Source organism: Hesperophylax consimilis, chromosome 30 (assembly GCF_061612785.1).
Source record: "Hesperophylax consimilis isolate HC1 chromosome 30, BYU_Hcon_1.0, whole genome shotgun sequence".
Classification (NCBI taxonomy): domain Eukaryota; kingdom Metazoa; phylum Arthropoda; class Insecta; order Trichoptera; family Limnephilidae; genus Hesperophylax; species Hesperophylax consimilis.
Window position 1 is genome coordinate 15880211 of NC_142865.1, and position 24928 is coordinate 15905138.

Below are 24928 nucleotides of genomic sequence, written 5' to 3' on the forward strand. Positions count from 1 at the left end.
TTCAAAAGTGGGAAAACTTCTAAAGTGGGAAAACTTCTTAAGTGTGAAACTTCTCAAGTGTGAAACTTCTTAAGTGGGAAAACTTCTTAAGTGTGAAACTTCTTAAGTGAGAAAACTTCTCAAGTGGGAAACTTCTAAAGTGGGAAAACTTCTTAAGTGGGAAAACTTCTTAAGTGTGAAACTTCTTCAAGTGGGAAAACTTCTTAAGTGGGAAAACTTCTAAAGTGGGAAAACTTCTTAAGTTAAAAAAGCGAGTGACTACAATAAGTAACCGGTCGAGTAACAAAGTGAGTGACTCGGTGGAGCACTCGGCAGATGTAATTCAGCCTTTAGTGTGAACTCGACTCCAATCTTCCTTACAATTATGAAACATTCTCTATTTAAATAAAATGAATATTTAAATACACCTTCCCTCTCTCCATAATTTGGATTGATGGCCTAGAACGGGTGAAAACCAGAAACAATAAAATAAAAACACCCTTGAAGCCAGAAAAAAACAAACGCAAATGAAAAAAATTATTGAAGGATACCTTTTCAAATTCTTCATTTGGGTTTTCCAGTTCCGAGCTGAACACTTTATCCTTCAACTCATCCAGTTCTGTCTTCTCTTTTTCCCGGTCCTTCAGGTCCGAATCTGCTTCCCTCACTCGGTCCGCCAGTCTTCTTTGCAGCTCTTTGCCTCTGGAAATTGTAATAATTCATTAATGACCGTATGGCAAGATACGAGCTAAATGGAAAATGTGTCAGGACTGCTAGCACCTCCGTCATAGGACAAGCAAACAAACAAACAGGCGCTCAAACTTCAACAGCTCGGTGAGCTTTAAAGCAGAGATTATCTCGAGAGGGTTTCCTCTTGGGGTAAGAATAATCTCGTTGAATTTAATGTTTCAAAGACCCAATCCTGTCTGATTACGTCTAAAAGGGATCCAAATGATAATCTAGTCTCCTTCAACGGAAGCAATCTTCCCAACAGGCCTTCCATTGATATGCTTGGTGTAACTCTAATTGACCAGCTAAGGCACGGGGGTTTCATCGAAGCCAGAATCAAGTTAGCTTCTCAGAAGCTGGACGTACTGTACACTGCATGCAGATACTTTAATAGTACACAACTGCTGACTCTGTACAAATTGCAAGTGCGCCCTACTGTTGTATTTGGCAGCTACCTCTGGTCTGGAGTCCCAAAATACTCGACTCTGTGCAGCCCGTCAACGGGCGACAGATTCCTCTATGTTAAAGAACGTTTGCAATCTTTAGAGAACAGACATCTGCTGGGAATGCTTTCCTCATTCTACCGGTCAATCGAAGATGCTCCATCTAGCGTCATGATCCCTTCGGCACCTGTGCATAGTCGGGAAACACGCCCTACATTTGTACACGGTTGACAATTGTCACATGAGAATGGGCTGTTTCTACGACTCATTCTTGAGTTCTAGGCATTTTCTCGGCTGTGGAACGATTTGCAGGCCTCTGTTTCCTCCCTCCTACATCATGGGTATTAATTAAAAACGCCAGACAAGAACCACAATGAAGGTATGGAGGTAGGAGCAAACTATCAGACCAATTTAACAATCAATATAAATTATTTTTATAAGCAATAATTGTTCGCCTGAAACACTCATCCACATTTAAAAAAATCTCCTGATAAAAAATACATGACGCCAACGGGACTCGAACCCGTGTCCATTCGATTTCCGGTCGAAAGCTCTGACCACTGAGCTATGGAGGCTTATCTCTTACCCGCGAAATTATTCAATATATGCTAGTGTTTCATTCAACAATTACTGCTTGTTACATTTTTTTCACCTGAGAACAACCAACTTTATTTTATATGAGAAAGGCATTGTAAGTGCTAACTCTCTCACTAGATGGCGTTGAGACAAATTGTCTACATTTTTTTAGGTGAAATACTTGAACTTGTCAAATATTAATTTTTTTTTTTTTGATAAATTAATGTTTTTAAGACAAGATTTTATTTATGCATAGCACAAAGGATAACAATTATTTTTATAAGCAATAATTGTTCGCCTGAAACACTCATCCACATTGAAAAAAATCTCCTGATAAAAAATACATGACGCCAACGGGACTCGAACCCGTGTCCATTCGATTTCCGGTCGAAAGCTCTGACTGTTTCAGGAATTTTTTTTTTTTTGTTTGAATTTTTTTCTCTGTTTCAGGCGAACAATTATTGCTATTAAAATAATTGTTATCCTTTGTGCTATGCATAAATAAAATCTTGTCTTAAAAACATTAATTTATGAAAAAAAAAAAAATAATTAATCAATATAAACTTCATATTAGAGGCCCAGAGTTTCCCTCAGCGTCTGTGTCATCTTCGGAGACACTGAAAAGGAGTAAAATATGACAATGAGTAAAGTATAAGTTTGCTACTTGTAATATTTGGGGTCATCCCTCTCGTCGTCGTAGTCCTCGAGGAACTCCTTGAGCTTCTTGGCTTCCTTCTCGCGGGCCTCCTCCTTGCAGCGCTCCCGCTCTCTGTCCCTCTCGTGCTCCTTGGCCTTGCGCCTCTCTCTCGTCTCCCAGTTTCTCAATCTGCAAGCAAATACATACATTATTAGTATTACATACAAAGAATTGGTTGTCCCACACCAACTGTCGTAGGATCTGTCATCTCAAATAAATCACAAGATTCAAATACGAGGGTTATCCCATGAGTAGAGTCTCCAAAGCGCTGGGCAAGCAGGGAAACTTTTCATGAGGTTGTTGGCAACACTGGTGTGTTTGTTACTTTCCCCGCTCCCAAACAAGCAAATGCGCACCTCATTGGAACGCTCAGTCTTGGCATGGCAGCCGTTATATGGCGAGTCGTGCATGGATGTCAAAACGTCCGCAAACGGTGGAGGTAGTTAATGATGAAGAAAAAATCGGGAGACTGTCATTTATCCAACGAGTCAGTAGAGAAGTTCGAGTCGAGCAAACCGTGCATGAAGATCGTTAGATCTCTTTGGATAATCTTTGCATTTTGGTTCTCGAGGTTTCCCAAAACAGTATTTATAAGATTTTGACAAAAGAAGTTGCAATATCGAAAAATGTGCGCAAGATGGGTCCCTCTTTCGTCCGATTGCTCACAGAAGACCACAAACGCATTTCAGCAACGTGAAAGATGAAGTTCAACAATTCCTCAATGATATGGCGGCAAGCTGATATGACATAGGTAAACAAAAATTGCTGCAGCGCTTACAAAAATGCATCGACCGAAATGGTGATTATGTAGGATAAACGTTGAAGCTTTAAAAAATATTTGTGTCTTTGTATTTCTAAAAATGAGAGACTTTAATTTTGGGATTATCCTCGTATATAATGAGAAATAATGACTCACCGCTCCTGGTAGGATGCCTCTTTCTCCCTCGCTCTCTTGTCTGCCCTCTTCCTCTCCCGTGCCTCTTCCTCCATTTCTTTCTCCTTACGCGAGTCCAGGCGGCTCATGGCCGTGTTGGAGGATGCCTTGATTGCCATCTCCCTCTCTCGCTCTCTGAAAATAAATCAATTTTATTCATTTAACCTATTGTGAAAAAAACTCCTCAACTCTGTGCAGAAACGGGTACTCTGATAGATTCCGCTGTCTTAACAAACGGATTGCAATCTTTAAAGCACAGGCATCAGGTGGGAATGCTGTCCTCATTCTACCGGTATTTCAATGGAAGATGCACCACTAGAGTCATTGATCTCTTCGGCACAGGTGCATAGTCAGGAAACACATCAAATGCGCACCCGACTTTTGTACAGCTTGGATTGGGAATGATTTAACGGCATCTGTGTTTTCTCCCTCCTACAGTACAGGTCTCTTCCTCTCCTAAAAAAGACCATCTTTCCATAGGCCCTGGGGCTCTATTCCTGAATCGAGGGCGCTCGTAAACCCCGTCGAAAGTACGTACGTTGGTCGTCATTGCTATTCCCGAAATTGGTCGAAGGTACATACTCCGACGCCAAACGTCATTCCACACAACAACTACTGGGTATAACCAGTAGAAACAGGGCAGCGAGTGGTAGGTTGTTGGCGTTTCTATGGAATTGGCTGTCAAAATCTAGTCTAGCTGTCAATTTTTGTTTTACCGCGCGGATTCCGCAAATGTAAAAGTGGGTGAAAATTTCCCACTTACTAAGTCTTTATCGGAGCTTACAAGCTTAATTAAGAGTTGCTTTTGGCAATTTGTAATATGTCCCGCAGCCATTTCTGTTTTGAATAACTGTTGTCTGTTTGACAGTCACACCATAGAAATCCCAAAAACATCAGGAACATAGACAATATTCACAGGGGTGCCAATATAATCATCTCTTCTACCAACTTCGACCGTTCGACGCTCAAGAATACGTAAAATTGAAACATTCGAAAAAGTTAGTCGCGACGACTAATAGTTTTTCACTCGAAGACGGCGCATACGAAAACGATTGATCGTTTAATTCCAGAATCGCAGGCCTGAGGGAAATTATTTTCCTCAGGACCTCCTTTGTGGAGTTTAATATAAATAAAAAAAACAACAAAAAAATATACTTTTTAATGATAAACTTATGTTTATAAGCCCAGGTTTTTTTAGCATACCACAAAGGAAAACAAATTATTATAAGCAATAATTAGTCGCCTATTTAGTCATAATTTAATAATATTAAATTGTGTTGTTTACAGGTGAAAAAATATAATAAGCAGTAATTGTTGATTGGAGTACTAGTACATATTGAATTATTTGGCGTGTTGGGAATAAGCCGACATAGCTCAATAGTTCAGAGCACCTGACCGGACATCAAAAGGTGCGGGTTCAAATCCCGTCGGCGGCATTTATTTTTACTCGGGAGATATTTTCAATTTGTATTGATATTTCATTGTCTACTAATTATTGCTTATAATAATTTGTTAACAAAAAAATTAGCAAGCTACTCAATATAGATAAAAATTCCTCAGAGAATGGCCTGATAAGGTTTGAATTCTTAGACACCTTATGGAGAAGCAGTCGATTTAAAATTTAAAATTAATTTTAAAAATACAAACACAATATATGAATTAATTAATTTTTAATATATATAATGGACAAAAGAGACATCTCTGGTCATTTTTGGATGGATTTTGCTCTGCAGGTGAATTATAACTGACTACAGTCACCTTTTGCATTGATCAGTTAGATTCATCCGGATTGTGTCATTTGTCAAAAGATCTTTGTATTTTATTATTTTGTATTGTAGTAAGTTAAAAGTTATTCTATTGTTTCTTTTTTATATATGGCTCTGTTTTTGTGATTATTTAAGTTCTTATTTAAATTCTTCTGTATCTATTTTAAATATTTTGATTTCTCGCTTTTTGTATGCTTTGATAATATATTATGTTAAACTGACCTGCTGACAAACTGCTTGAGCAGTTTAGCGGGTATAAATAATAAAAAAATTAAAAAAATGTCTATTTAAGACAAAAATGATTGAAATATATTTTTTTGTCACAATAAATGTCACAAATCATGGCAGTGCGTATTATTGCAATGTGCTGATTCTGCATTAATAATTCTACTCTCTTGAGAGCTGGTTGATCTTATAATCTCATAGTGCGAACTCAAATATATTTTGTGCTGATCTGCCGTCTGCCGTCTGCCACCGAATCTGAAGACCAAGGAGAAGAACTCAATTGCAAGAGCTATTTTCTGGTGAGTCTTCTGTTCATATGTATTTTTGGTGGCTGGGTTATAAGTTATTTTCTCCTGCAGAGTGAATTTATTGATCAATCAATTTCTTTCATAGGGAAATAAAATATTCCCTGATGGTCTGTGTTATTTACACGCCAGATTTTCAAAGACTTTATTAAATATATCTAAGTCCCACCTTGACGAGAAGGAAGAAGCTCCCACCCAGGCGTAGTGTATTCAATTCCTCGGCTGGCTAAGTCTTCCATCACAACACAAGCAACATTTTACTGTGGTGGTAGTAGGAGATTTTCAAATATTGTCAGGTTATTCGTAACCCGAGAATCTTTATCATTCTTTAAAAAAAAAAAAAATTTATAATATCTATCCAATTTCAACAAAATTACTCTCTTCTCCCCCTGGATCTCAAATACTTTTTTTTTAAATTGCTCGCCGCAAGCAATAAGCCGTTAATGCAGTTGTAAAAGATGTATTTTGCTGGAAAGGACCACAGTTACATGAATCAATCTCTTTTACCGTTTTGTAAAGTTTTATTACAGGTTTTTTCGATGTCTGTCTCACTAGGATAAACCTGTGTCGAGACAGACGTATTACATACATAAATTAATGTTTACATATTATTTGATACATATAATATTTCATAACATTAAAAGACAACGTGAAAATGATAAAAAAAATAATAAATAATAATAATAAATGATAAATTGGTTAATCAGCATCTTGCGCATCAGCAAATTATTTGCGCGCATATTTGTCTGTCATATCTTTGTTTTTTGGAGATTGATCTAGCGTTTTCAGTAGCAACACTCTTATACCAGATATGATGTTGACAAGACAATGACTATCCTCTTTGGTTTCAATGTCTGTACGTCAAAGTCGCAGTTAATCCCAAATTAACGTGAATAGAATGCCAGATTTTGTAAACCATGTTCCTGATATTAAATGTTTTGAGGGCCACACAAAATAGCTTGGCGGGCCGCAGGTTGAGTATGACTGATCTAGTACATACTTATGAGGGGATTTTTATAAAATTTTTGATCTTGGATCTGTCTTGGCTGATGATCTGAAGAATTGATGTCTGTTTTATATTTCAAAAAAAATTCGTTCAGTCTAATGGCTAGTGGGAGAGCATTATATAGCCTTGTTGCAAAATATCTAAAATTTCTCTGGCCAAAAGTTGTTTTAGCGAAAGGGATTTGTAAGAGATTATGTCCTTTGGTTCTAGTATCACGAGCAGTTTGGATATTGTCAAAAGTAGTTTTGTGTTTGAAGAGGTATGCTAGTATGTTTTTGGCATAAAGCATTACGTAATGATTGACTGCCGGGCAAAGACGGGAATTGTCCAGTTAAAACAGTAGATATAAATTTTTTTACCAATATCTGAGTATTACTTAAAGGGGGAAAAGGAATATTAAGAGAAAACGATCGCTCCACGATATATATATATGGGAGACCCATGACCCCACTTCAGGTGATACGTGATATCTTATCTTATATACCTTCAGGTATATAAAGGCTAAAGATTCTGGACTACCGCAAGGCAATAAGAGATAATGTGCACTTACATAATTCCTACGCAATGGCAAAAAAAAAGCATAAAACATACATTCTTTATCACAATATGTTTCAAAGACCCAATCCTGTCTGATTACGTCTAAAAGGGATCCAAATGATAATCTAGTCTCCTTCAACAGAAGCAATCTTCCGAACAGGCCTTCCATTGATATGCTTGGTGTAACTATAAGTGACCAGCTCAGGTACGGGGGCTCCATCGAAGCCAGAGTAAAGTTGGCCTCTCAGAAGCTGGGCGTACTGTACAGGGCCCGCAGATACTTTAATAGTACACAACTGCTGACCCTGTACAAATCGCAAGTGCGCCCTACTGTCGAATTTGGCAGCCATCTCTGGTCCGGAGCCCCTAAATACCTGAAAAAAACCCTTGACTCTGTGCAAAAACGGGCGGTCCGTTTGATAGATTCCCCAATCTTAACAAACGGACTGCAATCTTTAGAGCACAGGCGTCAGGTAGGTATGCTGTCCTTGTTCTATCGGTATTACAATGGAAGATGCTCTGAGGAACTAGCGTCATTGATCCCTTCGGCACCGGTGCGTAGTCGGGATACACGCCAAACGCGCGCCCAACATTTGTACACGGTTGACATTTGTCACATGAGAACGGGTCGCTTCTACGATTCGTTCTTAAGTTCAACAGCTCGGCTGTGGAACGAACTGCCGGCCTCTGTGTTTCCTCCCTCCTACAACATGGGACTCTTCAAGACCCATGTTCACTCCTTCCTCTCCACAATAAGACCCTCCACACAGCATCCCCAAAGATGACATAGGCCCTGAGGGAAATTATTTTCTTCAGGGCCTCCTGTGTGGAGTTAATATAAAAATAAATTAAAAAACAATAATGCTGCAGCTCTTTCTTTCACACTAAATAATAGTAAGACAAACGATGCACGTATGTCTGCTTCCCGGAAAAGAAAAACGCAATCATTATCATACATCTCCCTCTTTTTTTTTTTTTTTTTTATGGTGAATACCTCACAAGAGTCCCAACTGCTCCCGTCTGGAGCCAGTGAGACTATGGCATCCCCAATTGGGGGATGTTGTGAGGCTGAAGGTAAGTGGGGAAGGGAAAGAGGAAGGTGGGGAAGTACCTGGCTATTCAGATCTAGTCACTAAACACGGCTAAAGCCATTTGGAGCAACGTTTCAATTCTGAATGGTGGTCTTACACCAGGGCGATACTGGTAGTATCTTCCACTCTGGAACGTGCCGCAAATATACTATATATTATTTTAATTAATTAATTGTGAAATAACACAAATTAATCAAATAAAATTTATTTGCGCACGCCGGGTTCGAACCCGCGACCTTCGGAATGGCAGTCCAATGCGTTACCACTGGACTATGCCGGCCGTCACTCGTATTAAAGAAATGAAAAATTGTTACCGTCGCCGTGCCGATTTTAATGGATCATATTTTTTATCGAAACTCAGAAGGAAGCAGGTAATAAAAATAAAAATAAAACAATAAAAATAAAAGCCGACATTACCTTTCTCTTTCTCTCTCGCGTTCTCTGTCTCTTTCCCTCTCTCTTTCTTTTTCGCGCTCCCTCTCTCTTTCCCTCTCCCTCTCTTTTTCTCTCTCCCGCTCCCTGTAAATTAAAAATCAAACAAATAAAAATATATAAAACAAGGACAACCCTTATCATCCAACTGTCAAAATTTTTTTTTTTTAATAATGACAATAATAATTACCTTTCTCTTTCTCTCTCGCGCTCCCTTTCTTTCTCCCTCTCTCGCTCTCTGTCTCGTTCCCTTTCACGTTCCCTGTCGCGAGATCTGAAAATAAAACATTTATAATAATTAGTTTAATCACTTCACAAACCTTCCCCTCGCTAATTCCTCCAGCTTCACATCCTTATTAAGGATGCGATAGTCTCACTGGCACTGGCCATTTTGGATTTGATGAAAGGTCCACCGATTGCGTATACGAAAAAATGCTCAAAAAAAATATATACTCTATATATTAACACAATCTTTGCGGGAAATGAGAAAACTCGTCATACGCCTTTTTACAGTAAGACGCGGGAGATGAGTTTACTCGTTTTGTTGCGCAAAGCGGTAAGGAGCGGGAAACTTGTAAACAAGGGGTTCTAAATGGGTGCGGGGTCATGTGTTTTCTATTGTCGGCGGTACCCGATCTATCTACCTGTCAATACAATGAGTTTGAAACACAACAAAAAAATTTAAAAAAATAAAATCGTTGTCGCGTATGTTCCGCTCACAAACTACGCAGTGAAACGCGGTACATATGCAAGTTTTGCAATGTGCCCCTGCATAAAGGAAAGTGTTTCGAACGCTATCACACATTGAAGCACTATTAGGTTAGAGTTTTTTTTTATATGTATTGATAATTTCTTAATAATCTTGTAATTTTGTATGAATAAATTTCGATATGTTATTTCGATTGTGAAATACTGTTTTTTCTATGATTCCCAAGAAAGTAGAAAGTTTTTGTTCATAAAAAAAGGAATTACACATACATTGCTAAGTAAATAAATAGAGACATCTTTTTAAAGTAAAACACTGAAAGTTTCATCGAAAAATATCAGATAGATCATAAGATATGAATATTTTGCGGAAAGTTTAATTTTGCCGCTAAAATTTAAAAAAACACCCGGGCTTCGCCCCCAATTTGGCGGTAAAATGCCCGACCATATAGTTTTAAGACCACTTGGTCATAAATACTATGTATTAGTTATAAGTCACTAGTTATAAATGCAAGTCACTAGCGTAAATCACTAGTTACAAATGCAAGTCACAAGCATAAGTCACTAGTTATAAGTCTCAGTGTAATAATTCTGATTTATTTTTTAGGAGTTTTGCATGAAATTAATTCGGGACTGGAATAAATAAACGTCACAAGCGGGTAAATGATTATTCGAGGAACGGTCGATTGAGATATCACTGTAGAATACAAAGTGGTACGGATTAATTTTTAGTTTGTTTCTTAGGGAAATTGTTTGTCGACTTGAATAAAAAATATTTAATCAATTAGTTGATAAATAAATAGTAAGTAATCACCTTGACTTGGTTCTCCGCTTGGATTTCTTCTCCCCATCTTTGCTCTTTCTCTCCTCCTTGTCCCTGTGTGCATACAAAATTAAAATGCTGGGTAAATACTTTGTCCAAAAAAAAATTATTTGATTTAGTGTTCTTGGTAAAATTAAATAATATTTTTTGATACACAATTTCATTTAGGATCAACTTTTTCTTTTTAACTCATTTTGAAGATAAACCCCATCAACGTAATGAAACAGAACAAGACATAGAAAAATAAAAGTTTTTTATTATATGAACGAGATAAAAGTGAAGGCATAGTTTTCTTACAAATTCTCCAAACAAAACAAATGTGTTTTCGAAATATCTAGTGCTGTTCATTTTTCTATGATTGGAGTAAAAAATGAAGTAAAAATGTGGTTAGCGTTTTGACAACATTTTTCACGTTTGATATTAAAATTTTATTATTTAGAAATAGTAATGTTTATTTTAAATGCATACCGGAAAAATAATTTTATCTAGTTTCTAAAATAGTATTTGTTTTTACAGAAAATTAAAAAATAAGATGTTATAGGGTAAATTATAGGGAGTTTTACATGTCCTGAAAATAATGACAACATTACTTTTACCCACATTCTTGTGAGGCTGGTATCATTGTGAACCTGCGCACGATACCTAGCGCGGTAAATAATTAATTCTGTCTCCAGCAGTCTAGCCGTCAGTTTAGCCCTAAATCTCCTCTAGCGTACGCGATCTGTTTTGTTCATAAAATTATCGTAACGTGAGTTTTGTTAAAATAAAAACTAAATTGGAAATATCCGAATTCTCATTATTACACACCGAGAGTAATCACGCAACCTTGGATTCTGCGGATTGGAGAACCACAGAACCATTCAGTCAACAATCCATTTAAATTGGCGATAATCACAATCCTCCAAAATGTATATAGCGCATTTAAAATACACAGAAAACATTGCAAACTGATCTTGGGGTCGTATAAACTCCGTTGGGATATCAGTGGCTTAGCACATTTGTGCTCCAAGGGGTCAGAATATGTAAGTCACCTTGATTTGCTTCTTCTTCTGGACTTGCGATCCCTCTCCTTACTCTTCCTCTCCTCCTTGTCTCTGTCCCTGTCCCTCTCCCTGTCTCGCTCCTTGTTGGCCTCTCGCTCCTGCCTCTCGATCTTCTCCCTCTCCTGGCGCTCCACTTTCTCCTTCTCTCTGTCTCTCTCCCTCTGCTCCTCCGTCTCGCGTTTGCGGCGCGTCACCTCCTTTGCCTCCTCTTGTTTCTAGACACGTGGCCAAATGGAAACCAGATTAAAACAACAAGTAAGACGGAAACCAAACATACAAACGGGACTCGGTTATAAATCAAAAGATTACAATACATAGATTATCTTTGGCTGTTTATGTTTTACTAAGATCTTATTCTTCATTATAACAAACTGCATTTTTCATTTATTTGTTAACCTTTTAACTGCCCATTTGCAAACTTTAACGCCTCACGCTAATTCGTTCGCTTTTGGGAACAACTTGTGTGGTCTCATAGAAATTATTGTCTTCCTTACTATCATGGTGAGAAATATGATCTGTTAGAAAATGTTAGACAGAGATAAAAAAAAATCTAGAAGTTAACCACAGAAGAATTAAAATGTTCACTTCTATGAAACCAGAGATTCCGACCGCAATTTGAAAAAAATTTATTAATTTTTATACGACGAAAAAGTGAGATGACAATAACGTTTGCAATACATTTGTTTAATAAAATATGTGTGGTTTTATTTTATTTATTTTTTCATTATCGGTATTTTTAGTTACAAAAATCGTTAAGTGAGCCATTTTTAAAAAAAATTCAAAATTTTTATATTTCAAAAATTATGTTTTTTTCTAATATCAAAATTTGAAAGCGTATTTCATTACCTTTAAAAAACAGTTTTTAGTTTTTGGATACGTTCAAAAATATAGCATTTATTTGGATTTCATTACAAAGCGGAAATACTCTGGCTTATTCTGAGGATTTTCAGTCTAATTCTCTTGAATTATGTACAAAAATAAGACAAATTATTTTTTAAAGTGATTTGTTTTTGGGGTATTATGCCGTGTTGCGCTAACTCCTTCTTTAGCCAACGTTTCGGACAGCATTGCAGTGTCCATCATCAGGGCAGATGATGGACACTGCAATGACACTGCACATTTCGACACAGGAGTTCCCTAGTGAAAATAGTGGTTTATGATTTTATTGTAATATTTCATCAAATAATTAAATTCATTAAATAAATAACCACTTGCATGCATATATTTTGAAAAAAAGCCTTCCAAAAGACGTACGTAATAGACAAATTCGATGTTAGCGCCTTTGGGTAACATGGGCAGTCAACAAGTTAACAGAGAAGAAAATCTGCAGAATGTATGAATGTATTTTTATGATTTTAAATAAAATAGTGTAAAGTTACTTCCGGAGCCAAATATAAGAGAAGTTAATATTTGTGCCGATTAAAATTCTAAACATTAATCCACTTACCAATAAACATGCTTTAAATTTTACACAACTGTTTAGCAGTTGTGTAAAATCTAACACATGTTTATTAGTAAGGCCATAATAGTATAGTATTTGTCTTAGTGATATTGTGAACCAAAAGGACAAAATTTAAAAAAAAAAAACATTTCGTTAAGAAAACAAATGTCGGAAAAATTTTCTAAATCGAAAGATATTTGAAAATGGCTGGTTGATAAGATCAGATAATGACAGCTATGTATGTTTAAAAAATAATAATAGAGTTTCATAAAAATTAACATTGTAAATTTTATTTCATACGGATTTATTTATGCGTGAGTTCGTTAGCTGCTGTGGGGTGCGCCTTAGATGTTCAAAATCTGAAAAAAATTGTCATAGACAATTGCAGAAAGAAAAAAACCACAGAGAAACCAGAGACAAATCAGCAGACGTAGAAGTTATATTTCATCACAACAAGACACATATGACCACAGACAACTAATAACAATTAGCAAACTTGTATATATATATATTTATATTGAACAATTTTGAAAAGAATTGAATAATAACAATTATAAGAAATGAAAACAGTGACCGAACCTATTTGAAATCAGACATTTAAACTAACCAACCACATTTTGCTGCATGGGTGAGCAGAGAGGATGAAACACCACATTACTGTCTTGGACTATCTCCCCGCTTGATTCACATTCATACATCAACTCTCATTCCGACTCTTGACATGACGCAACTTAGTATTTAAGTCGCTTCATTATGCCTTGTCATCTTGGGGCATCATATTTCTACATCCATCTGCTACAAATGCTCAAACTAAGTGTCTCTTTCTTAATCTTAATCAATTCTAATGCTATCTCCAAGGGTTGATATAGAGAGGGAAAAGCCACTGTCCCATTATAACCATTTTTCTTTATTCAAATTACATTGAATATTTTATTTATTATTACAAAATAATAAGTTATACATAATGTGTTATTCCCAGTGAGTTTACAAAACTCATTTAGGGAAAGACAACATTATAATAAAGACAAGACAACATAGATACATTTAAATAAATAAACGCAAAAGTTATTTTGGAGTTCCAAAGAAAGAATGTGTCAGTCATTAATAAAACTGCTGAGAAAATAGCTTTTAAGAGCTTTTGCCAATGTTTTTTTGTTGTCGCCGGAAGTTTTAGATTACTAGGTAATGCGTTATATTGCTTATCATCCCATGTTTTTACGGGACATCTCTGAACGTAACCCAGTGACCCTTTTATAAATATTTTCATGATATAATTCAATTGTACTCGGTTTTACCACAGGGATCTACATTGGTCCTTCCTATAGCAAATCCGCAACTCATTAGGTTGTTATCAAAACTCCATTGTGGACTTCTTTGGACAGTTGAACGGCCTTTCTTTCTTTGACAACTGCATTCAGTTCTCTATTGACTGAAATTCCTGCATTCATCCCTAAAAATGTCTTTCAGTCTCTCGTAAACATTATTCTGAAATACGCAAACTCATTCATTTCATTAATCAAGTATTCATTATTCAGACAACAATTAAAACACATAACCATGGACAACTGACAGAAATATATTCCATATATTGCATTTAGATAATAACTAACCATAGACAAATCTGGTAATAAACAAGTGTGTAGTCGACAATAGAAAACCTGAAAATTCTTACAACTAAGTAAGGCATTAAAAATGTATCTATTATTGAAAACATCATTATTATTATTGGTCAATGCCAAAAAACGAATCACAATAATTTTTGTTTTTTTTTTTTTTTTTAATTGTTACATAGGTGCCTAAATTTCATCACAATGAAAAACACAACATTGATGTCATTTTGTAATTTCTCAAAATAAATTTTATATCACCTAATTCAGTAATACATCCATACTCACCGATTTCATCTGCATGTAGGGTCGAAAGTGTTCTTTTTGTAAATGGTATATATATAACTGGCGTCCATTTTGATTTTGGTTATCCAAGATGGCCTCCATTTTGTTATAGTCTCTTCATATATATGTCCGCTTCGAAGGCTGCCATTTGCTTTATCATGTTAAGGCTTAAGATGGTGTGATCAACGATTCTTTTTATCATTTTAAATACTTAACTAATTAAATATGACGTGGCAGGAGTTTAATTCCCGGGTTATTGGTAATCATAAAAAAACAAAAGATTTTCATAAGCACCCTGCGTTTTTGTCATTTTTTCGTAAAATTCAACTATTTTTTTTCACAGTGTTACACATGTGTGTATGTAAATAATGTTTGCGTGTATGAAAGCACGTACTTATGACAGTTCAGTCTTCAACTGCTAAAAAGAATTTAGCGTCAAATAATAGAGTATAAGATAGAATTTATGTTACAAGAGAAATTCACAGTTATTCAAAATCACACACCATCTTTGGGCCGGGTATAAAAGTAATCGATCGCTTGCCCGTAACTTACAAATACTGAGTTTGCGATCATTTAATATCATGTTATTAGCGCTAACTGAAATCTACGCTCACCGTGGCACAATTACGCACTAATCAACAATTTAAAATTTGTTCAAAATGTCAATTCAAGACATCATTGTCCATGACAAGACATTAAATATTGTTAGGAGGGAAATCTCGATCAATCGTTCATCGGATAATCGTTGTTGATTCCTTCCAGTCCCGAATGAATTGAATAGATTTAGATCACATTGATCATTTTTCATCATTGCATTAGTAATTTAAAGCAAGCATTTTTTGTAGCATCGATCGCCGCCGGCAGCCGCTAACGACATTATTTGTCATTAGACACTCAAACATTGCCGAGTGCATGCGCGGTTATCATTCTACTTTCTAGTTTTCGAGCATTTCAACTTTAAAATGAACCGTCCGGTGAAAAAAGAGCGTACTCTTCAAGAAATATTAAAAAAATTCGAATGGAAAAAAATACCCAATTAAAATGTGTTGATCTACTAGTCAAGCGTTTACGAATAGCGGCATTTTTATCTGAACACATCAATTTATATTTTCCTGGATCCATTATTTTCCCGTGATCAAAAACAATAGATAGATCCATTCACTGTGCGTAATATTAACCTTTACAATGCTGGCCTTTCCGACGCAATCTATCCCTTCGGACGGCAAGGGAACGTTCAAACCCGTGACCTCCCTCTATCTGGACGTCTGCTCTAGCCAATGATCCATCACAATCATCAATCCTACCGTGATTTTACAATAAATACAGTGTTTTTGAAATCAACTCGTAGAGTCAACTGCATTAAAATGTTAATTACGAGATATGTAGTGAATATAAATTAGAAATTAAAGCATGTAACTCAATAGAAAAATGTATTTGTCTTAGAGAAACATAGATGAATTTACAATTTGCGATTCATTCATGAATAATTTTAGGACCGGATCTTACAATTATTTGTAAATCTCTATGCAAGAATTTCGTTACTAATTTTTGACAAGATCGTCAACAGTTGAAATGCTTTTTTTAATAAATTATTTATATAATGCCATCGATGAAGCGTAGATGAGCGTACATTCTATTTGTATTAAAATATTAAACAAATTACAGACTATGACTATAATTTAAATGAAACACAAATTGAGAAGACTTCTTCGAGGATCAGATGGACGGGAAATGTTAGGAACTTTACATGCAATCGATAAATAAAGTTATTGGAATATGTACCAAAAGTAAATAATAACATTTTAGGCCTCGCCTAATCTTTCAGAATAAGCATTTAAATTTACATCATTGTAATTTTGAATACACACTTAAACTTTAACCGTCTTACTTATAAAGATTCCCTAATAAGCAGCTGCAGCACTGGTGTAGCTGTACGGTGAGAAGGGCCTTATACTGCTCGGGTTAAAATATTTACTCATAATAATATTCATGCAAGATATTTTTAGACTGGCACCACATTGTTCCAATCCTCAAAAACACGGTCATTTTTGCATTACGCATTTAGTTGCTAACTTCACGTTTCTTCGGATGTCATTTGCTTCGAAATTTGATTATGCGTTCCGTATTTGCTTTAGTAAATCGATTTAAAATATTCATCTGTTAGTGCTGCCAAAGGGTATTACTGCTTTTTTATATTTTCATTGCGCGACCGATCGATATTTGTCAAATCAATCAAATTTTAGTAATATGTTCCTAATCCATTGGGTCGGGCAGTTTAAATTCTGTCAGCCACTAATACTGCGGTATTACGGCTGGTATACGCAGTACGATTCGTCGATCCGTATTATCTATTATGAGTGAGACGGTAAGAGATTTACACAAACTTGGATGATTTATCTGAATAAACATTTAAGCTGAATCATAAGATGGAATGTACACTTGAACCTGCATGATTTAACCGAATACACACTTAAACCAGCAACATTTATCAGTATACACATATAAATATTTCGTTATTAATCTGAATAAATATTAAAATTCTCGTAATTTATAATTTATGAACTGCAATCACCATCTGAGTACATTCACACATAAACTGGAATGACTTATCTTAATACATCCTTTATCTTGCATGATTTATCTTAATACACACTTAAACTTGCACGAATTACCTGAATACATATGTACACACTTGAACTTGTGTCAAATATCTTAATACACACTTGAAATAGCATGATTTATCTTAATACACACTTAAACACCTGTGAATTATCTTAATACACACTTGAACATGCAAATACACACTTGAACCTGAATGTACACACTTTAACTTGTGTTAATTATCTTAATTCACACTTGAACTTGTGTGAATTATCTTAATACACACTTCAACTTGCATGTAAACACTTTAACTTGTGTTAATTATCTTAATACACACTTGAACTTGCATGATTTATCAGATTATATCACATTATTTACTGGAATACACATCTCAAATGGCTTAATTTATCTGAAAAGGCATGTAAAGTTTTCCCCTGTTCAAACTGAATTCATTTAAACATTATAATTTATCTGAATTCACGGAAAGGGACTATTTTAATGTACGAAAGGAATGGGAGAGAAGAAGTCTAGTTATTTTTGCTAGCCCATTGAAACAATTTGCAGATCGTTATAAACAAAATCATTAACAACTATGAAACTTTATTGCATACAGTTCTCAAACATTTGAGAAAGAGAGCGATTCGAGAGAATTGTTTCTTCTTAAACGTGATCCATTATTTTGGCTAGAATTTTGCCGCCAAGGGTCAATCCCAAAAGTATTAACTCAACTATACATATCATAGGCTTAAAACAAATTTAGAAGAAAATCGAGAGGAAGGTAAAAACATTGGCAAAAACTTAATTTTAAATCAATTATAAAATAAATGATGTTTTTCATTCAAATGGTAAGGCACCTTATCAATTTTTCAACATGTAGTTCACAAGCCACAAAGGGTACAATTGTTAATATTGTTTCTGAGATATTGTGCTACAATAAGACCAAAAATGCACATTTTTTTACTTTTAACTAATATCTCATATTATTATGTTAAAAACTCTAATTTTTTATAATTGTATTTTCTGTTCATTTATTAATAAATTTTCTGTTCTGTAAGTCAGCATTGATTTTTTGTTCTCTTCCCAGAACCCATCTACCCATATTAGTACTGATATACTAAGAATTTTATCGTATTTTTTCGAATACGGCAAGTAAATACACTACGAGTTACCTCGTAGTCGTCATCCTAGCAAAGAACGCAATCTACAAGTTATCTTGTAGTTAACAGTCAACATGTTAAAAGACAGAAAAACATTCCGGGATCGGAAATAACCTGGCAATATTTGAATTCTTCAAACGTTCATCACTAAACGTGGAAAATACTTCTTGTGCAATTATGGAGGACTTAGCTAGTAGAAGATTGAACCCGTGATGCCGCAGTAGAAAACCCAATGCTTTTTAAAAGAAAGATTTATAAAATTGATTGCATCTGCACAGCAAGAAGCGCAAATCCATTTCAATAGAAAATCTACTACATAAATGGCACTAATTTAATTATTATTTGAAAATACACTTTTTGCAAAGCTACGCTCCAAAATATGAAATTGAATTGTTTGTTTGCACCGGTACATATGGAATATGAATAAATAGTTCTGTTTGTATAAAAACAACAATTCTTTCAAGAACATAGCATAGAAATACAATATTGTATCGGTGATTCAATCCAATATTGAAATTGCAATCTTTTCTTAAAAGAATTAGTCTTAGGACGGGTTGTTTCGGAGAATTTGAACAATTCATCAAATTTAAATGTTCATTTCCGGGATCTGTGAAAGTCCTATTCAAGTTCTGTTATTATATAATTATAGGCTAGTTGCTTGATAAAACTGAAATAAAAACAGAACTTGAAAAAATCTTTCACAGAACTTGAAAATGAACGTTGAAATTTGATGAATTGTTCAAATTCTCCGAAACAACCCGTCCTTAGTTTTTACACTGACAAAACTATTTATTCATATTGCGTATATATACTGGCGCAAACAAATAATTTGTTGAAGGACTTTAAAGCGTAACTTGTGTTTTATTAAAATAATTAAATTAACACTACCTATAAACGTGTAGATTATAACATACGTCGCGTTTAATCTTAATACGAATTTTTTACCGAAATTATTTTGCAAATTGGCAAGTAGTAAAAGTTAATTTGCAACGCAGGTTGAGCATCACTGGAATGAAAAACATATTTATTTTCATCTTTCAAAATTATTTTTAAGATATTTCCTTCTTTCTCTCAAAATTATTCATATGTCGGCGATATATCTACATTTAAATAGTACGTTTTGATATAATTCAGCGCAAATGGCGTCAATGGGCACGCAATCGTGATATTTTTAGCATCAAGACTCACCGACACAACATGGAACAAGCGCTCACTCCGACGCCAAACGCTGTGTTTAGCTCAATTCACGTACTTTTCACGTCACTTCACATGAGCGTGATTAACCTAAGCAACGGGACCAATATTGAGCATAAAGTACATTTGACACGGCCGTAACATGCCTCACAATTATAATAACAGTAATATCACAGAATATATAAATAATAACAGCATTTCATACACTTTCATTTTGTTTTTCAGGTTAGGTTTTCAACACTATTAACTGTAGGCTACATATATTATTATATGAGGGAAACTTATCCAAGATGGCCGCCGAATTGCAACAGCCATCTTGAATACATAACATTTATACCTTTTTTCACTTTGAAGTCAGGCTTTTGGAGGGAGATTTTTCAAAATGGATTCCATATAAACACCATCTATTTATTGTCTATGATGCAGAAAAATCAACGATTTTCTGTGGTAACAGTAAATTAGAAGGACCGGAAAGGATTTTCATAATCTTGTAACATATATTGTTTCAGGCCTCACGACTGTTGTCTGAATGAAAATGAGATAGGTAGTGAAAAAAAATTAAGCAAAAAAAAAAAAAAATTTGAAAATATTTATTAATAAATATTAAGTTTTTGAGTGTGAGAATAGTGTGCACTGCGTATAGTAATACGTATTAACGTGCGAATATTGCGCTTTGTTTTATATTTGTACTAACCTTCATGATTTCCCTGAATTTGCCGATCTCGCGGTGGATTACGTCGCGTTTCTCTTCCTCGATGTCGGCCTCTTGCAGGATGCGGTTTCTCTTTTCTATTTGTTCTTCTGTGGAAAGGAAATATGTAGATTTGAAATTTGAATACAGTGAATTCTCGATCGATTGTCCCCCGAATAATAGTTTTCCTGCATTTGTAAAAGGTGGAGTATTTAAGCAATAGATGGCGCTAGTCATAAAGCTTACTCCAGAATCCGTCAGATGTCGCTAGAGTGTAACAGATGCTTGTGAGGTTATAGTGACAGGGAACAAGCTTCTGGAGGCAGAGAATTACCAACCCTCGGCTAATGAACAGTGTAGCTAAATGCAAACCTATTTATTGTGACGTAAATAAAAACAATTATAAGTAGAACCTGTTACTTTTTAAAAAGAGTTCCCAACACCAAAATCTGCATAGTAAGGCAGAGACATAACAAGTATCAAATTAATTTCATACATTTCACTCGATAGATTAGATTGCATCGATCGTTCATTTATGTATTTGCAAAATGTGAACATAAAAAACCATATTTTGCAGCTAAATTCATGGTATAAATTAACAGTACTCATAAACAACAAGCGGAAACTTTAGAAATTTTTCAAAGTTATTGTTAAATCGGCGTCAAATACACCAGTGCGCGCGTGTAATCTTTTTACTGTGCAGAAAATCTTCAAAATCTAGAAAGACACATTGACATTATAGGTTGAAAGTGAAGATCTGTGTTGTTTTGCTACAACAGTGATGGAACTGACGAGCCCACCAAATCGCTGAAGTCTGTGTAGGTGTTTTAAGAATGTGTCAACTTTACCAGCAAAATATCCAGCAAAACAAAAAGGCATGGATTGGATGACTATGAATGTTTTAAATTTGTTTTAAGGGACGTTGATGCAGCAATTTGGTTTCAAAATTCGATTGCCTAGAAATATTACAGATGCTTTAATTAAACACTGCGAGTAGATCTCGAGCATTTTTTTGATAGAATTTTAATACGGCCAGAAAGAAATAAAGTATCAGGCCTATAAAAACTGCCTTAAAGTGAAAAATCTTATAAATTACAAACCCTATTTCGAATATAGTTTTATCGTATAATGTTACAAATTATGTTCTTTAGCAAATGATCGGGAAATTTCAACCATATTGCCATCTAATTTAATTTGGGAGGCTGCAGCGTGAACCATTTATTGAATAACAAGTTTGGTGATGAAGCATGAGTTCTTGGAATCATGAGGTAAGGTTTGCGGTATTTTTTTTTTATTTTTTTTATTGTACGACAGACAGGTAAGTCCAATTATGGTACAATTTTATTATAACTAACAATACATGTACATATATATTTTTTTTAAACATGGTGTAGTGATATTAAACACATCTATATCCGCTGGTAGGGCATTTAGCAAGGTCATACCTCTTGTCATGCTATGTTGGGTAATGACATCTGTCCGACCCTGCGGTATACAGAATAGGTCGTGGCTACGATTTCGACAGTATTTATCAGGAATGAATAAGCCACAGCATGACAGGAGATATGGACAATCGATAAGGTTTTTTAGTAACTTTAATTCAAATACCATAAGTTTTGATAAATATATATCAATATTGGCGATAGATACGCCTGCCCATCAGCTGCGTAATGGACTGGATCGGGAGGGGTTGAGAGAGATCTTTTGACCTCTCCAGCCAGACTCTCTCGCAGTGGGAGGGATGGAGTCATACTGAACACACTGAGCTCCAGAATCCTACCCACCTACCTCTTTCATACCCAGAACTTCCTCTACTTTCATTTCCTTAAATATACCCTCTGCACAGCATCCTTAAAGATTACATAGGCCCTGAGGGAATTAAGTGTGAAGTTAAAAAAAAAAAAAAAAATGTTTTTTCCAGTTACCTAACTGAATGGCCTCATAGTTGTTCATGTCATCTTGGTACTCTCCGATCAGGTGCTGGATCCTCTCCAGTGTGGAGCCGTCCAGGGCGCGCTGCTGCTCATCCAGATAGTCCTCTTCTGCACTGATCTCCGATGTGGAACCCTCCGCCACCGTCGGCTTGCCCATCTTCACTCGCTGCTCATCTGGAGAATAGGACATTCATTATTTAGTTCTTCTAAACTACGGAACGGATTTTGATGGTGTTTTCAACATTTTATCATTTAGAGAATTTTTTCCGGAAGGTTTATACATATAATACATGCATATTACATTTATAGAAAATAGAGAAAAGTCAATGTTTTATAACAAAATCATAAAAAACATATTTTCGGTCACCGTATTGTTAACGCTGCCTAAACCATATGAGATACATCAAAATAATGTACTACGGAATTGTGTATCTTAAAAAGGCCTACAGAAAATTCCAGGATGGTATATGTCTATCTCCTAAGGATAACCCCTAGCAACGTAGGGTACACGTCAGCTGGTTAACCTTTCCTTATCTGCGGTGTGTATTTACTACACATCGCTTCTAATAACTTTAATAACTCTATAAATATAATAAATTCTGGATTCAGATTTTAGGTATTCCTCCGTTATACATTTATGCACTGAATTAAAAAATAATATTTTACATAGTTTTAAAAATTCAATTAAAAGTCCAGAACAAATACACCAATACAACCGTGTGATACTAATACGCGAAGAGTGTGCGAGAAAATGACACGCTATTGATGTCCCGCTTTAATTCGCTATGTGGGAACATGAGACATCCACACGTCTGCAGTTGTATTTTGATTTAGACCATCGATACCTACGACCGCACAGCTGTGTTTGTGCCAGCCGCTAGCCACTAGCCAGTTGGCCGCGAACCGTCGTTAGATGTGGACCCCTCGCACATTTCTTTAGCATTTGTCGATGGTTTTTTCATGTTTTGCAATTAAATTACAATTATTATCACTTTTGATATAAAATATAATAAACATAAGCGATTAGCTATGAATATTCATATTTTTCCGATATTAAACCGCTTATTTTGAGATGTGTATTGAATACACAGCACCGGAACACGTGGATTTTTTTAGCACAGTAAGGGAAAGGTTAAGGATAAAACATAAAATTAAGGTGTACATTTTCTTTGAAGTTAAAAAGAAAAATAGTTGAATAACTTTTTTACGAAAATCCAACCTTTTAAGGTGGATTCCGGTAAAAATATTTCTAACATAAATAATCATGTAGAATCACCTATCGAAGTTTATGCACTGCGTGCAACGCATGTAGATAAATTTTTGATAGCTGTTAACTCATATAGAGGGTGTTAAGGGACGTACTTGACTTGCTTTAACCGGTGATTCCTGACATTATTTGATGTAGAAAAAATACAGTAACCTATCCTAGCAAATAGCAAATAAATCCTAGGGTCAATCCGCACCAAATCATCCAGGCCATGTCACCCACCATCTCAGATTTTGATGAAACTTTAAATTTTTAATCCTTCCATATAGATAAGAAAATATACCAAATTTTACCTTCCTACCTCAACTCGTTTTTTTTTATGGGCAGTTGAAGTTTGGGCAAAATAGGCGTTTTTACATATTCCGAGCACTCCGGAAGAGCTTGTACCTTCAATGAAAAAAAATTGTATCTTTGTCATTTATAGTGCAAATGCAATGAAAATTTTCAATATTATCAAGAAAACTATGCTGATTGCAGAAAAAAATAAATAAACCCTTTACATTTATCTACTTGACTTTAAAAAATTACCAAAAGTAATTTTTTAAGTAATTTTTGGGACGGAAAAGGTACTTTACAAAAAAGCAATATCTCGGGAAGGTACAGTGTTAATGAAGTAATTTTTTTTTTTATTCATATCTACAAATAGCATAGAATCACATACAAAAATAAAATTCATGGCATTTTACTTGCTTCAATAAATAAAATCCATTTTAAACTTTTTGTAATTTTTTTTTATTCTTATCTACAATAAACATAGTACAACCTAAAAAAATAAAACTACTGGTATTTTGTGTGCTTCACAGTGTAGAAACGTTTTTAAAATAAGAAATCTTTATCATACAGAATTGTTCTAGGTTTTTTTAAATCTAGATACAAAAATAAATAAAATCCATTTTAAACTTTTTTCAAACTTTTTGTGATTTTTTTTATATCTATTTTTAGTTTGTAATTGGGCAAGTTATAGTTTAGGTATATAGCTAGTAATATAGGTTGAATGAATGGACTAATATCAAAGAAACAGTCCTAGAGACAAGTCACTACATGGAAATGATGTATCTGCAACAAGAACAAGACAGAACATGAAAATTACTATCTGCCTCATCACTAAGTTTGCAGGATTTAGACTTGTGGTTTCCAAAGATGAAGACGAGTGTGATGTATCAATCAAGTTTATGCATCCTTTTGGCCCAGCTCCATCCTTTTACTGGCCACATCAAAAAGAAGATATTTGTTTTGTTCCACTACAAAATATTTTTAATATCGTTGACCCTCCCACAACAAAAGGTTCAGGAAGAGCTTACTACTTTCTTGAAAAAGACGTTCATCATGCTGATCAAAAGTTCAACCATCTTATTTTTTTTTTTTTTTTTTTACAGTATTACCGCACAAGAGTCCCAACTGCTCCCGTCTGGAGCCAGTGAGACTATGGCATCCCCAATTGGGGTATGTTGTGAGGCTGA

The 24928-nt window shown here is 35.1% G+C and overlaps 1 protein-coding gene across 2 annotated transcripts in view; it reads right to left on the minus strand.

The window, feature by feature from the left end:
• Positions 1 to 24928, minus strand: part of LOC149409684 (RNA-binding protein 25) — a 44203-nt gene that overhangs the window by 13654 nt on the left and 5621 nt on the right. For both annotated transcript variants that reach the window (XM_089649664.1, XM_089649665.1), the window contains exons 5-13: positions 22193 to 22375; positions 20271 to 20377; positions 11280 to 11506; positions 10240 to 10302; positions 8911 to 8994; positions 8706 to 8807; positions 3341 to 3493; positions 2392 to 2553; positions 531 to 681 (exon numbers count right to left, since the gene is read on the minus strand). In XM_089649664.1, the coding sequence (XP_089505790.1) occupies positions 531 to 681; positions 2392 to 2553; positions 3341 to 3493; positions 8706 to 8807; positions 8911 to 8994; positions 10240 to 10302; positions 11280 to 11506; positions 20271 to 20377; positions 22193 to 22375 (1232 nt within the window). The remainder of the gene's footprint in view (positions 1 to 530; positions 682 to 2391; positions 2554 to 3340; positions 3494 to 8705; positions 8808 to 8910; positions 8995 to 10239; positions 10303 to 11279; positions 11507 to 20270; positions 20378 to 22192; positions 22376 to 24928) is intronic.